We start from the raw sequence: 15,379 nt of genomic DNA, 5'->3' as shown, positions 1-15,379 counted from the left end.
CGCCCCTAACCACGCCCAGTGCGCTAAGGAAGCCGGGCGGTTCCCGGGAGCTCTTCCTGCTTTGCTCTTCATTCCTGTGTGGACTCTGCACCCTCTGCATGTGTAGGTCACTACCAAGTTTGGTTTGGCAGGACTGCACTTTTTTTCAGAAATATATATATGAATACATATTATAATATGTAATATGTATCCACATATATAATATGTACTCATATAATTTGTGACTATACTATATAAGTATTATAGAATACATGATAAAATAAAATACATGCATATACTCTATAAGTGAGTGTATATTAATATATTGTGTTGATATATTTATGTAAATATATTTATGCATAATTTTTAAGAATTATGTTGGGGGGTGTCTGTAGGCATGCGCGCATGAGCATAGGTGTAAATGGAGGACAGAAGAGTAGGATTCCGAGGATGGAGCTAGAGTATAGGCTCTTCTGAGTCACCATATAGGAGCTAGGAATCAAATCAGGGTCCTCTGCAAGAGCAACCAGTGCTCTTAACCGCTGAGCCATCTCTCCAGTCTCAGACTGCACAGTTTTACTCCAGAGCCTCCCCTCCTGGAGCAGTGGAGCCAGGTTCTAGACCCCACTCTAAACCCTTTTGTCCCTGGCTGACCCAGTGGTTGGTTACCCGACACTAGGGGTTGCCACTAATTGGCATGTAAGAGTAACTGAGCCAATACATGGAAGATCTTTGAAAACATGAAATAAAAAATCGAATCAAGGAATTGGGTGGTGGAACCACAGGCCTTTAATCCCAGCAGAGGCAGGTGGATTTCTGTGAGTTACAAAACAAACCTGGTGTACAGAGCAAGTTCCAGGACAGAGAAACACTGTTTCAAAAAAAAAAACAAAAGAAACAAAATTGGAATCCAGGGATGAGGCTGTAACTTCATTTGTTAGAGTGCTTGTCTAGCAGGCATGGGAGGCTTAAATGCAAACACTTGAGAGACAGAGGCAGGCAGATCTCTGTCAGTTCAAAGCAGAACTAAAAGAAAGTTTGTAATTATTATTTAGAGTTACAGGAGATTGTGAGCCACCCAATATGTGTGCTGGAAATCAAACTCAGATCTCCTGGAAGGGCAGGACACACTCTTAACCAGTGAGCCCTCTCTCCAGCCCTGGGTGAATATTTCTTGTAACTTTTCGTATGTCTGGTTTTATATAAATTTTATATATGAATTTCATATGTATTACACGAAAACCCTTAGAATATATTATAAGTGGCGGGACATGTCCTATCTGTTTCCTTATTCATCTGCAGTTCTGGGGACTGAATGAAGTGTCTCATGCAAGGCTCTTCATGAGCAGTTCCCAGTCCTTTCTTTACTTCCAGACAGAATCTCTCTGTTTCCCAGGCTGGCAATCTGGCCGATCTTTAATCCCTCAAAATGCCAGATAGGAATATAATTACACACATGCGCACACACACACACACACACACACACACACACACTGCATTCCCAACAACAGTTCTGTGAGACCCCAACTTAAAGTGTTTCTCCCTGGAAGGTAAAGCCCCTAAATGTTCCCCAAGCTTGTTTTCCCTGATCTCTAAAAACACAGCCAGAAAGAAGCTCTTTGTTCTCTATAGCCAGCAAAAAGCCTTTTTGTTTCTATACTTTACAACCAGAGATGCCTGCCTTCCTGTGCGGAGGACTCGGGAGATAAAAATTCAGAAAGAACTCACTCCCCACTCCTGCCTTGTAAATTTCACCAAGGACACCTGGAAGAGAACTCTCTTCCCAACTCCTCCCAACTCTTCCCAACTCCTCCCAACTCCTCAGCTAGCTGTTAAAAGCCCTCTACTGTCACTGCTCTGGGTGGAACTCCCCTGCCCTTCTAGGTGCCAGGGGTTCGTCCTCAGCTAGCTGATAATAAAACCTCTTGCAATTTGCATCAGGTGGGTTATCTCTTGGGACGTTGGGGTGTTGGCCAGCTCATCCCGGGACTTGAGCAGAGGCCCAGCTCCGGGGGTCTTACAGTTCTACCCTTTGGTAAAAATGTACCATGAACCCCTACGGCTCCACATGCACCCCTTCAGCACCTGCAGCTTCATGCAAAAAAGCAAACAAGAAAAACCCAAAAAAACACAAAAATCCCACCTCCTGTGAACAGGGCCCCTCCCTGGAACAGGAGTCAAAACAAAGAGGAAGCAATATCATAGTCATTTTATTGAATCTAGGGCATATCAGGGACCAGCCTTGGCTCTCAGCCCCAGGGACCAAACTTGCCTTTAGCCCCCCTGAACTCCCTGCATCTCTGCATCTCGAATCTCGGTACAGGCTTCCCTTTTGCCTGCAACGCCCTTCTAAGCTCAGCCTGCAAACTCCTCACCCTTCCTAAGCCAAGGCTCTGCGTGCCCTGCAGTGCTGACTAGTCAGCACTTTGAGTTTTCCTTGACAATTCCTAACGGTTCTAAAGCCTGGAGCCCCAGGAAACAGTGAGCTAAGGAGTCATATCTCAAAATCATAAATGAGTTGTGGGGAGAAGCTGGAAACAGTGTGCAAGAGATACAGGCCAATGCTAGCTGTGAGGCTTTCTGGCTGGGCTGTGATGCAGGGATGTGGGCAGGAGAGGGGATCTCTTATCTTTGGAGACTCTCTGGAACCCAGCGATCCAGGCTGTGGTGCAGGGGACAGTGAAGTTAAAACACTACCCATCGTTGGGCCTGTTTCTTTTCCCTCCACCAGTGAGCTCTGGTAGGTGGTGGCTGCTAAGACTTCCACTCCCTCTCTGCTCAAATTTGACACTGGCCTGAGTCTTCTCGCCCAGCAACCTGAAAACCCCAAACCAGTGTGGTGACCAAAGCTGAACTCCAACCCTTAGCCCTGATAGGCGGCAAGGGAGGGGCAGTCAGGAGTCCTTCATCTCTGCCCCTCCCAGGGAACTGAGCAAGGCTCTACAGCTCCCAGCCAATCTGCAGGCCCAAGGATTGGCTAGCAGCATCACTTTGGCCATTGAGCTTGTATGCAGGGAGTCATGGCCTGCCAGATAGAACCAGCTTTACCAGGCCTTGTTCCGATCTGGAGCCAAGTCCAGGCTTTTGTCCCTAGCACCTTCTCTCACCCTGCCAGCTCCCACCCACCCGCTTTCACTTGGTCTTCTGATGGAGTTTGCGCCGCACCAGCTGGCTGAGGAGGAGCGCAGTGAGGCTGCTGCTGGCCACGGTGAGCAGGAAGAGGCCAGAGAAGTTGTGGGGCCAACGGGCGTGCAGAGGCTCGTATATGCCCCTCCGGGCCTGATAATCCAGTGTCACCGCCTCTAGCTGGGCCAGAGTGCACAGCACCAAAAAGACATGGAAAACTTGGTGTCCCTGCCCAAAGATGTGACAGCTGCCGGGGAACCAACTCTCAGGCATAACCGTGGAGAAAAAGGCAGCAGCTAGAAGGAAGAAAACCACTTGGCATTTGTGATAGAGAAGAGCGGGATCCTCCTCGGCAGGGAGGGGAGACACTATGATGCGGTGCAACACGGGACTGATGTCCAGCACATAGGCCAGCGCCGATGGCGCCTCCTGGAAAATGCGCCCCAGCAGACCCGGCTTCTGGCTGTACTTGTTGTAGCAGGAGCCAGCGCAGGAAAGCCAGGCCAGGAAGGCGGCCGTGGGCAGGAAAATAGCCTGCACCTTGTCATGCCAGGACGGCTCTATGGCATAGTAGAAGTGTGCCAGGGCACTGCCAAACTGGTACACGGCCACACCCACATAGTCCAAGAAGAAGAAGCTGTAATGCCAGAACTCCGACTTGGCCTGCAGGAGGTGAGCCACAGCACTGAACGAGAGGTAGGTGAAGGAGGCCAAGACGATGAAGAAGAGGGGCAGCGCGTGAGGGTCTTCCCGGAAGTCCACACTTGCCGCCAAGCCGATCAGCCGCAGCAGCAGAGCCAGGGCCGCCAGGAGGTGGGTCCACACGTTCACAGCCTCGTTGTGCCGCTGAAACAGTGTGCGGAAGTAGAAACACCAGTTCTGATGCAGCGGCCGGTAGCCAGCATAGATGTACGGCTTCCAGAAAAGTGGCGGCACCTGGGCCCGGTCCACTGTAAACACAGGTTCTGGTTGCGGAGGCTTCTGGCCCACGTGCCACAGGCTGGACAGAAGGTGGTTGAACTTCTGGGCTACTGCCATCGCCATGCCGGAGGGCCCGGAAGAGAAGTCAGGAAAACTGCAAGAGAGGTCAGGACAAAGTTAGAATCTCTGTGTTTCTACCTGAGGTTTGGATGCCCCCGACTGTCATCTCTTTCCCATACCTTCTGATGGGCTGAGTTTGAAGATCAAGGAGTCACGCTGTTTTTAAAAAAAAAAAAAAAAAAAGCAGCCAGGCTGGCGAGATGGCTCAGCAGGTAAGAGCACTGACTGCTCTTCTGAAGATCCTGAGTTCAATTCCCAGCAACCACTTGGTGGCTCACAACCATCTGTAATGGGATCCAATGCCCTCTTCTGGCCTGAAGGTATACATAGAACACTCATTCATTCATAAATAAAGCGCCCTGCCTCAGTCACTTCCTTTCCAGCCAATCACCACACAGCAGCCTCAGCTATTTTTCTCTGCTTTAGTATAGCCACGCTGAACTCAGACTGTGGGGAAAGGCTCTCTGAACCTGGGAGCTTGTGCCACCATCCATGTTCACTCTGAGTGACAATGACCTTATTAACAGACCTATGACCTCTACCTACAACCCATCCAGAGCTACAAGGGACTCCCACTACCCCTCCCTCTGTATAATCCACCCCCTGCTCCCCCACCCACTTCCTCCTCCTGCCTTACAACCCAGCCATGCTTTAGTCCTTATCAGACTCTTGCAGCCACTGCTTCAAGTCACCACTTTGCACAAAGCTGTTCCCTCTACTGTGACATCCTCCCCACCTTGTCTACGCAGCAAACTCCTATTAACTCTTCAAAACCTATTTCTTTCTTTCTTTCTTTCTTTTTTTTTTTTTTTTTTTTTGGTTTTTCGAGACAGGGTTTCTTTATGTAGCCCTGGCTGTCCTGGAACTCACTTTGTAGACCAGGCTGGCCTCGAACTCAGAAATCTGCCTGCCTCTGCCTCCCAAGTGCTGGGATTAAAGGTGTGCACCACCACTGCCTGTCTCAAAACCTATTTCTTATTTGCCCCCTGACCTCTACTTGAGTGCCTACCATGAGACCGTTATACCTCTCATGGGCATTCAGTGTGTTACAGTGAGCTCAAAGGCTGCGCAGTTTGCCTCCATACTTTGTGGATATACATTGTAGAATAAAAAGGGAAGGAAGTTAGTCTGGGGTGGGACATAGGCTCGGTAGGAATCAAGACAGGTGCAGTCCCAAGCTCTGAGTTCCAGGAAGAGGGATTAAACTTGGTTTGTCTAGAACTAGGATTCAAGGGCAACCTGTAACAACCTCCTGACCTGTGGCCCTGGGGTTTGAACTCACGGAGACCAGACTGAGGCAGCATGCCCAGGGCCTGCACAGGTCTAAGCCAGATTAGGGGTGAATACTGGGTGGGAAGTAAATACAGCCCCACTTGCCTAACCCAGAAGTTACCTCTGTTTGATAACTGCTTGCAAAGGAAACATTTGTTTTCTCAATGGAGTCGCACAGGGTATGCAAACCATCCCTAGGGGTAAGGCCTGTGCCCAGCAGTGGATGGCCAACACAAAATGAACTCAAGGGCCCTTTTCATTTCTTTTTTTTTGAAAGAGGAGGAGGGTTTTTTTGTTTTTGTTTTCATTTTGTTTCATTTTTGTTTTTGTCTCACAACACTTTGGGCTTCACATACACACACTTTTTTTTCTTATATATTATGGTCTCTGATTTTATTTTATTTTTTATGAGTTTTCCCTCTGTGTGTGTGTGTGTGTGTGTGTGTGTGTGTGTGTGTGTGTGCATCTCAGCATCTGGCTGTAGTTCTTCTGTTTTTTCATTGGATTTTTGTTGTTGTTGTTGTTTGTTGTTGTTTGTATATTTTTCCTAATAATAATGTTATTATTATTATTAATTATTTTAGATGCCTGTTTGTGTTCTAGTGAGAGAAAGAAAGGAAGGACATAGTCTGGGGTGAGTGGGAAGTGGGAGGGTCTGGGAGAAGTTGGGGGAGGGGAGGACCTAATTAGAATACATTGTATTAAAAAATTATATTTCCAATTTTAAAAAAATCCAAAAAGTGGAGAGAGAGAGAGAGAGAGAAAGAGAGAGAGAGAGGAAACACACTGCACACCAGCCTTCCTTGCTTTCTGCGTCCTGACTGGGTGCACTGTGACCAGCTGCGTGAAGTACACACCACGGAGCCTTCCTGACCATGACGGACTGAACACCCTCGAACTGTGAGCCCAAGCCAACCCTTCCTCACTTGAGTTGCCTTTGTCAAGTACTTTATGACAGAGAAGAAAAAAAAATAGCTAATATTTAAGACACGGTGACAGGCGCTATTTGTCATTCCTTTAATAAACACAGCCGGGCATGGTGGCACACGCCTTTAATCCCAGCACTTGGGAGGCAGAGGCAGGCGGATTTCTGAGTTCGAGGCCAGCCTGGTCTACAAAGTGAGTTCCAGGACAGCCAGGGCTACACAGAGAAATCCTGTCTTGAAAAACCAATAAATAAACAAACAAACAAACAAACACAGCACATTTGCCTGCTTCCTGCATCTTAATCCAGGTGTATCAATTTGTGCTGGCCAGTTTTATATCAACTTGAAATAATCTAAGAGTCATCAGAGAACAGGGAGCCTCAGTTGAGAAAATGCCTGTATGAGACTGGGATGTAAGCAAACCTAGAGGGCGTTTTTTTCTTAATTAGTAATAAGGGGTGGAGGAGGGCCCAGCCAATTGTGGGTGGGGCCATCTGTGGGCTGGGTTCTATAAGAAAGCAGTCTGAGCATACCATGAGGAGCAAGCCAGTCAGCAGCACCCTCCGTGGCCTCTGCATCAGCTCCTGCCTCCAGGTCCCTGCCCTGTGTGAGTTCCTGTCCTGACTTCCTATGAAAATGAACTCTTATATGTACTGTGGAAGCATAAGCCAAAGAAAACCCTTTCCTCCCCAGATGGCTTGGGCCACGGAGCTCACCACTGCAACGGTAACCCTTAGACACCACCTTCTTTTGCTATCTGCCAGACAACTCCCTGAACAAGCTTTCTGGGTTCAGCATGCAGTGTTCTGTTCACAGAGTATCAGATGCCTGGCCAAAGCCACCTTTGCCCCAGCCACTGTATGTGGAGGTGATTATGTCCTCTGAGCCTCATTGCCAATACCCCCAGGCCACCCAGGGATGCCCCCAGGCCACCCAGGGATGCATGCACAATTCAAGAGCTTGCTGTGTGCAGGTGGCATCAGGACATGCCCCAAACCTGCTCTCCCTCTCTAAACACCCACTTTCTAGGCTTCAAGACTTGTATTAGCCACACACTACTGTACATTGGGGGGGGGGGGGTCCTTAGCATGGGGCTCTTCTGATTCCTTCACCTCAGAAAGCCTGGCTCAACACAGACTCAAGAAGCCTTCAGATGACCTATTAACAAGGACTATTAACAATCTCCACTCGGGGCTTCTTCCTCTTCTCAAGAGAATGGACTTCAGCCATAACCAAGTGGCCTCCACTGGTGTCCACAGTTTTGTCTTCATAATACATCTTGTATGGCTCACAAGGACACTGGACCTGAGAGTTCCCTCTTAGACCTAGCCAATACAGCAAGGCTTCCTCTCTGCTCTGGGAACAATGAAGCTGGATGGAACCTATGGACACCTAGTGACCGGGTATCTGTGATCTGTTAAGTCTAAGGCTCCATCTCCCACTCCTGTCGCTCGCCAGTACAAGGACATATCATAGGCTCTGGAAAGTTCCATAGCAAAATCTACTCGGCTTTGACGAACCATACATATGTCAAGTTTACATGGCTTAGGCCTCCTTTCCCAGTCATGACTACATGATAAAGCCAGGTAAAACTAAACAGTTTGTTCTGTATGTCCATTCTTCACTACCTTTTTGTAATCATTTCTTGTGACCGCCCTGGGAGGTAAGCACTAGTCCCCCATTTTGTTGTGACATAGGCTGCACTTCAGAGAGAGAAAGATTCTTTTTGTTTTTAAAGATTTATTTATCATTATATGTAAGTACACTCTAGCTGTCTTCAGACATCCTAGCAGAGGGCATCAGATCTCATTACAGATGGTTGTGAGCTACCATGTGGTTGTTGGGATTTGAACTCAGGGCCTTCAGAAGAGCAGTCGGTGCTCTTACCTGCTGAGCCACCTCTCCAGCCCCGATCTGATAAGAGATTCTTATTCTAGGACAGAAGAAAAGGGAGAGAGCATGCCTGGTGGACCCAGTGCTCTGCCTGAAAACCTGGAAACTCTTTTGTTTTGTTTTGTTTTGTTTTGTTTTGTTTTGTTTTGTTTTGTTTTGTTTTGTTTTGTTTTGTTTTTCAAGACAGGGTTTCTCTGCATAGCTCTGTAGACCAGGCTTGAACTCAGAGATCTACCTGAGAAATCAGGGGCAGAGGTGAAGCCCGAGTCAATGGAAATGACTATGGAGAGAGAAACCCTAGGGCACCCAGAATGATCTGCCAAATTAGCAGCCAAGCCTTGCCTAGCCTGGATAGCCAGCTCAGTCTAATGCCACACCTCCCACTAGGCCTCTCCAACTATACTAGGTACCTGGGGGCGTTTCTCTGGATCCTGGAACCAGTGATATCCACTATGGGACGGTACAAAGTCACCAGATGCCAAGGGCTAAGTGGCACTAGCACAGATGAGGGACCCTAGGGGTGGGGCTTCCAAGGGCCTGGAGATGTCTTGTGTGATGTCATGGGAGGGTGGGGCTAAAGATAACCCTCCTTCCTTTCTTTCTGACTTCTATGCTAGTAAAATCCAGGCTCCACATGGGCCCTCCCAGCCAGTCCTCAGTCACAGACAACACCTCCATGACAGAACTATGGGGCTGTCTGGAGAGCTGTGGCTTCCTCGAGATCACACAACAAAAGAAGAGCCAAGCCAGCTGGTCCCAAGTGCCTGGGGTCTGGGAAGAAACAGGTACACTTGGTTGGTTCAGCAGGAATCAGAAGAGGAGTTAAAAATAAAAAGATAAGGGGCTGGAGTGATGGCACAGCGGTTAAGAGCACTGACTGCTCTTCCAGACATCCTGAGTTCAATTCCCACATGGTGACCATTCAGGGGACTCAGTAAATCACTGCTGCCATTTTTATGACTACTAGAGCGATCAGAGAAATCCCAGCCTATAGTTTAGCTTGAGGGAAATTCTTTAAAAATCTGTTCTTAAGCTGGGAGTGTGGTTTTGGCAGGCCCAAGGCCTAAGTTCCCACCCATCATCAAAATAAACACAAAAAACCTTCAATCTGTGCCAGTGGATGGGTGGGGGGAGGGCTAGAAAGGTAACTAGCCTAGCCTAGTGTGGTGGCACCAACCTATAATCTCAGCACTTAGGAGGATCGGATGTTGAGGGTCATCTTTGGCTATGTAGCAAGTACAAGGCCAGCCTGGGCTACATTAGACCCCCGTCTTGGGGAGGGAAGTGGTCGACTGTCCCATGAAACATTTACCTGATCTTTGGGGACACATCTAAGGACCAGGGAAGTCTGGTTAGAGTTTGCACTCCTGAAGACACTGACCTATTTAATAATTAAGTTGTTCTCAGCAAGGATCATTCAGAACAAACCTACCGGATTGCAGGAGGAAACTGAATTCTGAAAATTGGCACTTGCTCGCAGACCCAGAAAAGGTAGCTGGCAAGTGACTTACCCAGGGAAGTAGTCTTAACCCAGCTGCCCTATCATGGAGCTAGAGGACACCAGAGGGCAAACTATAAGCAATCCAAAAGATACACCGCCGTGGGCTGGAGAGATGCTTTAGTAGCCAAGAGTGTGCAATGCTCACACAGGATCTGAGTTTGGTTCCCAGTACCCACAGGCTTACAACTACCTGCAATTCCAGCTCCAGGGGGAATCTGATATCATCTTCTAAACTCTTTTGGCATCTGCACTCATATGTGCACAACCCCATATGCAGAAACACACATAAAATAAAATACATCTTTAAAAAAAGAATAGGTTGCCAAGAGAAGCCAGAATTCCGGTCCCCCATCCCTCTTCTCCAGGCCTAACTCATGCTCCCCTTTTCCTAGACTCTGGGTCACCCTCTTCACCTTTTCGTCCAATGTTTATCAACCTCAATTCCTCCCGGAGGTCACACACCCCTTGGTGGTACCTCCCCCTGGCTGTGGGTCATCTGGAGAAAGTGGAGAGAGTGAGCCTGGGCCCTCTGCACTGAGTTTTCTCCCAGTGCCTACTAACCTTGAGCCACCAGGCCACCCCACAGATCAGGGCACACAGGGGATGATGGGTGTCCCCGCTCTGCTACCTCACCCACACAGATGCCTGTGAAGAGAAGCAAGCCAGAGGTCAACCTAGAGAAAGACAGGGCCACCATCTAAAGGGTAGATGGCTACAACTCAACTCCAAAGAAGCCCAAAGTCTGGGCTTTGTGTGGGCCTGGAATCTGAAGTCTGGAACTTACTAGCTTGGTAACTTCCTGAGACTTCCTTTACCTCTCTGAGCTGGTTTCCTGGGAGGCTAAAAGAGCTACCATGGGGCTCTTGAAAAAGCTGTCATGGTTCAATGCTTAGTGTTGCCTCTGGCTTTGGCTATACTTTTTTGTTTTCTGGTTTTCCGAGATAGGGTTTCTCTGTGTAGCCCTGGCTGTCCTGGAACTCACTCTGTAGACCAGGCTAGCTTTGAACTCAGAAATCCGCCTGCCTCTGCCTCCCAAGTGCTGGGATTAAAGGCGTGCACCACTACTGCCCGGCTACTTTTTTCTTTTAAGATTTATTTATTATTATATGTAAGTAGCTTATATGTAAGTATATTATATGTAACTATCTTTAGACACACCAGAAGAGGGCATCAGATCTCATTACGGATGGTTGTGAACCACCATGTGGTTGTTGGGATTTGAACTCAGGACCTTCAGAAGAGCAGTCAGTGTTCTTACCTGCTGATCATCTCTCCAGCCCCTGGCCCTACTACTTTTCTTGGGATTTTCTTGCTCAACCACATAAGCTCTGGGTGGCTTGGAGAAGTTCCTTGCACGATGGCCCCCTTTTTAAGGGGGAAAAGTGAATCCACCTACTTGAAAGGGTCCTGAGGCCCTGTGACTTTCCATCAGTATTTTAGGCCTGCAGAACAGAGCTAATGAATCGGCCTGGTGTATTCCCCTGCTCTCAGATGCCTCAGGCCTCACAAAACAACCATGGTCAGCGGGCTGGGTCATGCCTTTGCTTCTTCCTGTCCTGGCCACGCAAACTACTCGTTGTTGTTTTGTCTATCCGGACTGTTCAGCGTGTTCTCTTAAAGATTATTTTATCTCACCATGGAGAACAAGGTTTGGCCTCATTAGGTAAAGAGAATAAAACCAGGATTCAGAAATCACACAATGTACAAATGTCTCTTCTCCCTTCGTTTTTTTTTCTCATTTATTCATTCATCTTTCCTTGCTTTCTTCCATCTGTGTTTCTTTTTCTGTGGGTGTGCACACGTGGATGCATGCCCATGTGTGAGGTTCTGTGGGGACCTGTTAGGACCTCTACCATGCTCCACTTTAATTTGAGGCAGGGTCTCTCCTCAAACTTGGAGCTCATCAGCTGGGCTAGACGGATTGGCTGACGAGTCCCCTAAGCTCCACCGCAGCCCTGGTGGGTCAGGTTTTCCATGTGAGTGCTGGAGGGCCATACTCAGTTCCTCATACTAACTCAGCAAGCACTTTACTGGCTCAGCCCTCTTTGTCCTTTTCAGACAGGATGTCACCGTGTTGCTCAGACTGGCCTTCAAATCGTGATTGCCTCTGCCTCTGCCTCTCTGCCTCTCTGCCTCTCTGCCTCTCTGCCTCTCTGCCTCTCTCTGCCTCTCTCTGCCTCTCTCTGCCTCTCTGCCTCTCTGCCTCTCTGCCTCTCTGCCTCTGCCTCCCGAGTGCTGGGATTGCAGGTGTGTACCATCATACACACCAAATTTTTCATGTTTCTATAATCCTGTTAAGAAATAAATAACCTTTGGCCAGAGAGTGGTGGTCCATGCACTCTGGAGACAGAGACAGGCAGATTTCTGAGTTCCTGAGTTTGAGGCTAGTTTGGTCTATAGAGGTGTTTTTTCCAGGATAGCCAAGAGCTACACAGAGAAGCCCTGTTCCCAGAAACCAGAAAAGGGAGGAAGGAAGAATGGGAAGGAAGGAGACAGAGAGAGAGAGAGAGAGAGAGAGAGAGAGAGAGAGAGAGAGAGAGAGAGAAATGGCCCTAGCAATTTGGAGCTGAGGTGGGAGGGCTACCTGAAGCCAGCCTGGCCTACATACGAAGATCCTGCATCAAAATTAAGTTAATAGTCACTTGGAGACAGAAGGAAAAATCACTTGAACTCAGGCGTTCAAGGCCCATGTGGGAAAGCTGCCAAGACTCCTATCTACAAAAGATAAAAGAATAGCAGTAAGAAGTATAGTCAGAGTTCATATTGTGACTGGGAGGCAAAACCTCCAGAGGGGTCCTGAGGGAAAGACAAGCCATGGAGGACCCCAAGTGGCATTGCTTAGAGGCTCCATCAGTCACCTACAGTAGCTACTTTCCCATGTTTCTGCATAACTTCCACCCCCATTGCATCTGGTGATCCAGGCCCAGAGGAACGATAATGCCGACATTTGTCTAAAACTAACTCCAGAAGCAAGGCTCCAGGCAACTTCTGGGCACCCAGTGTGGGTAAACGTAGACGGGACAAGCTCTGGCAGGCTTTCGGGTCTCTCAGCAACCAGGTCGCCTCCCCCTTTGCAAACCAATTCTCCAATTCAGCTCAACCAATTTAAAGAAAAGGCTACCTCCGCGTCTTCCAGGACTGAACAAGAAACTATTGGTGTTTCACACTGCATTGTGGGTCTCCATTTGTACTCAGTAACGTGATCAGAATGGAAATGTTAAGGACATTTTCCCCCAAAGTTCAGACACTCCCACGGTTCCAAGGAGTACCCTGAAAGGGAAGATCTTCATCATGGTGTCCCCGGGTACCCAACAAGAACAGTCAGCTTGGGGAATCCACCAAGCCTCCTCTCAGTGCATAGCCTGAGGCAGCCTAAGGGGCTTCAGGGGCTGCTAGGAGGAAATCCCCCAGGTTAAGGCTGAGGGTGGTGGTGGGGCCTTGTCTCTTTTCCTATCTAGGGCAATCTGGCTTTCCTGACGCTAGGGAAGGGATCCAATATTCTGGCCTGGTAGCCCTCCCACCTCTCTAAAGCTTTCCTTGGGGGTTCCCCCACAAGGATCTGCAAAACATACCACACACACACACACACACACACACACACACACACACACACACACACACACACACACTTCCACCCCTGCTCCTTCTTGTCCCATTATAACCTCGCTCCTAGAATGCAGCACATAGCCTGTGAGGTTGGTTGTTCCTGCCCAGGGTGTGATCCTGCTGCACAGGCTGTCTCCCATGCCTAACTTCTGCAGACGACACTGAATTATTCTCCCCATTCCACAAGCCACAAGCTCATAGGCTTTACTCCAGCCCTGGTCCTCCTTCTCCATGGCATGCTACCTCTGGTCCTCCCATAATCCTTCTGCTCTCCCCACTCCCTTACAGTGACCCCCCCACTGCTCCTCCGGGGGTGGGGTGACCTCAAACGTTTCTTCTTCCGGTCCCCTCCTTGAGGCTAATTCCCTTGGTGACCTCTCCTCACCCCTACCGGGAGGTGCTCCCCTACATAACTGTCCGGCTGTCAGGGTCCTGCTGTCTTCGGCCTCGCCCCATCTTCTGCCACCTGCCCACTTCCGCCACTGGGCACCGCACGCATGCAGCTAGGAGCACACCCCCAACCCGCGTGCCGGGGGAGCACTTCTCTACTCCCAGCCCAGCCCAGCCCGGCCCGGCCCCGGGATCTCCAGGAGCAGTCTCACCTGTGGTCAGAGCAGAGCTAGGAGCTGTCTGCTGCGTCCCCCGCGCTGGAGTCGCAGATAAAGGGGTAGCGGCCACGCCCCAAGCCCGGAGGGCGGCGCTGGGCACCGGGAGCTCAGCCGCCTCCGCCAGTCTGCAGCTTCTCGCCTGGCGTTATGCAAGCTCAGACTGCAGGAGGGGTCACTCCACGACGCATCCCGGGACTTCCTGCGGCCACAGTACAGTCTGAAAATAGAAGGCCCAGAGAACCTAGGCTCAGATAAGAGGCTGCAGACTCCTGCAGAGTTTACCCACTTCCCCAAAGCGCAAGCTTCGCTCTGTGATAGTTGCAAGAGAGTCGGATGAGTGTCCCAAGAGCTCTGAGGCAAGCTTGAGCTCAGCACATACCGCTCATGCCTCACAGGGCTACTGTAGTCCAGATGTCGCTCTCCCTGGGGAGCTGCGTCCCAAACTGGGCTCTCTGGCTTATCAAAGTCTCATCCCGTGATCTCTGACATTTTCCCTGTCCTGATTTGTCTAGATCTCTGTCAGAACAACCACTCCTGGTTGTCACATCTTCCAGGTATGGGACCAGCAGAGAAGGTGAACAGCCCAGTGGGTTTTTATAGGCAGGGTATGCCTCCAATAAATACTTTCTTACAGTGCCTCATGTGCCTGCCCCTTCTGTGGTGTTCATACCTAACAAAAATGGAGTACCAGACCGGGTCTTGAGTAAAGAGGCCTGATTGGTAGAGGCTAGGGCCCTGTCCTTTACTGAGCTTTTGAGTCTAGAGCCCTGACACATTAACAGGATTGAAGCCTGTTGCTACCCCAGCTCACCCTGCGACCTTGGACAAACCTTGCTCTTTTGGGCCTCAGTGTTATAGAGATGGCAGTACCACTTGACAAGGTGTTTAGGTCAAACGGTGGACATGAAGGTCTTTGGAAACTGCAAAATTTCCCTCTGTACTGTGATGAGCATATTATCTTAAGAGAATTGTATGTGAGAGACTGGCCTCTCATTCAACAAATTCAGACAAACGCCCACATTTCCTGAATCCATGGGGCAAGCCGACAGGCCTGCCATCCCGTGCCTACTACTCTGGAGACTGAGGCAGGAGGATTATTTGAAGCCAGGAGTTCAAGGGCAGCCTGGGCAACATATGGTGACTGTGTCCTGATAGGATGAATAAAAATGAGAGACTTTGCAGACAGTGGTGGCAGCGGTGGCACACGCCTTTGATCCCAGCACTCAGGAGCCAGAGGCAGAGGCAAGGGATCTCTGGGTTCTGGGCCAGCCTACTCTATGGAGCTAGTTCCAGGAAAGCCAGCGCTAAACAAAGACATCCCATCTTAAACAAAACAAAACAAAACAAAACAAAACAAACAGTAAGGACTTAGAAGAAGCCTCGGACTCAGCTTCTATTTTTGGCAGGAAGGTCAAGCTCTCACTGCT

The 15,379-nt window shown here is 49.3% G+C and overlaps 1 protein-coding gene across 6 annotated transcripts; it reads right to left on the bottom strand.

The window, feature by feature from the left end:
- Positions 1-745: 745 nt before the first annotated feature.
- Positions 746-14,222, bottom strand: Paqr7 (progestin and adipoQ receptor family member VII). Of its 6 annotated transcripts, NM_001285846.1 has the most exons (4): positions 13,947-14,222; positions 10,300-10,383; positions 4,266-4,302; positions 746-4,180 (listed from the first exon to the last, which is right to left on the bottom strand). In NM_001285846.1, the coding sequence occupies exon 4, from the start codon at positions 4,147-4,149 to the stop codon at positions 3,112-3,114; it is 1,038 nt and encodes a 345-aa protein (NP_001272775.1). In that variant the 5' UTR covers positions 4,150-4,180; positions 4,266-4,302; positions 10,300-10,383; positions 13,947-14,222; the 3' UTR covers positions 746-3,111. The 6 variants fall into 6 exon arrangements, with proteins under 6 accessions (NP_001272775.1, NP_001272776.1, NP_001272774.1 ...); NM_001285847.1 differs by lacking the exon at positions 4,266-4,302; NM_001285845.1 differs by lacking the exon at positions 10,300-10,383 and having other exon boundaries at positions 4,266-4,460.
- Between the last annotated feature and the right edge of the window lie 1,157 nt (positions 14,223-15,379).

This window comes from Mus musculus, chromosome 4 (genome assembly GCF_000001635.26).
Source record: "Mus musculus strain C57BL/6J chromosome 4, GRCm38.p6 C57BL/6J".
NCBI lineage: Eukaryota > Metazoa > Chordata > Mammalia > Rodentia > Muridae > Mus > Mus musculus.
This window is presented reverse-complemented; position numbering and strand designations above follow the sequence as displayed.